The sequence below is a fragment of the Lepeophtheirus salmonis genome, unplaced genomic scaffold (genome assembly GCF_016086655.4).
Source record: "Lepeophtheirus salmonis unplaced genomic scaffold, UVic_Lsal_1.4 unplaced_contig_6873_pilon, whole genome shotgun sequence".
Lineage (NCBI taxonomy): Eukaryota > Metazoa > Arthropoda > Copepoda > Siphonostomatoida > Caligidae > Lepeophtheirus > Lepeophtheirus salmonis.
Window position 1 is genome coordinate 1 of NW_027295575.1, and position 798 is coordinate 798.

At 34.3% G+C, this 798-nt stretch overlaps 1 protein-coding gene across 1 annotated transcript; it reads left to right on the forward strand.

Annotated features, from left to right (window-relative positions):
• Positions 1-8: 8 nt before the first annotated feature.
• LOC121131462 (uncharacterized) lies at positions 9-785 on the forward strand (the record flags this gene model as incomplete). Its single annotated transcript, XM_040726892.2, has 5 exons — positions 9-125; positions 189-251; positions 316-366; positions 428-502; positions 557-785. Coding segments are annotated over exons 1-5 (523 nt in total), but the record flags the coding sequence as incomplete, so codon positions are not given.
• Positions 786-798: the final 13 nt, after the last annotated feature.

The window sequence follows — 798 nt, forward strand, 5'->3', positions numbered from 1 at the left end:
AGGATAGGCTCGCCTGGGCCATGTCTCATTCCAGCGAGACGGCCAAGGGTATTTATACAGTGGATCAAGACCATCGAGTTTCTATTGAGACCAATCGAATGGTAAACGAGGTCTTGAGCAAGATTGTAAGTATTATTAATTAAGAATTATTAATTGTATTTTTTAATTTTATTATTTTAATTTTGCAGTTGGATAATGGTGCTTATCTCGAATCACTCAAGACAAATACCGAAGGTCTCAATTGGGCTCATGTAAGTGTAAATAAATTTTAATTTATTTGATTTATATCAATAACGCACCCTTTTATTTTGATAGGGTATTGAAAATGATGAGGAAAATGTTCAACCTCCTGCCCCTCATCCTCAAGTGAGTAATTAGCATATAATATTTGAGTTTAATTGGCCTTATTTTTATCATTTTTTCTAAGACATATGCGCGCAGCCTTCCCTCTCCTCCTACGGGCGATGGTGGTGATAGTGGGAATTTCGTACCCGCAAAAGTGGTTAGTATATTTATTACATTTAATTATATCTCTTAACATGTATTTTTATTGTAGAGTACGAGGACTTACACCGATTCTGAAAGGACTCACCTATCAGAATTATTCAACTGTAATGGGAAGGCAAAAATAAACGAGTCCACATGGCAGGAGGCACTTAAAAGCCAATGGTTTATAAATTTTATTGTAAGATTTTCTGGACTGTCCCTCAATCGCAAGAAAGAGAGGGTCAGAAAAATACTTAGCCATTTTAATAAAAAAAAAATAATTAAAATAATAATGTCTAGTTTATTGGTGAA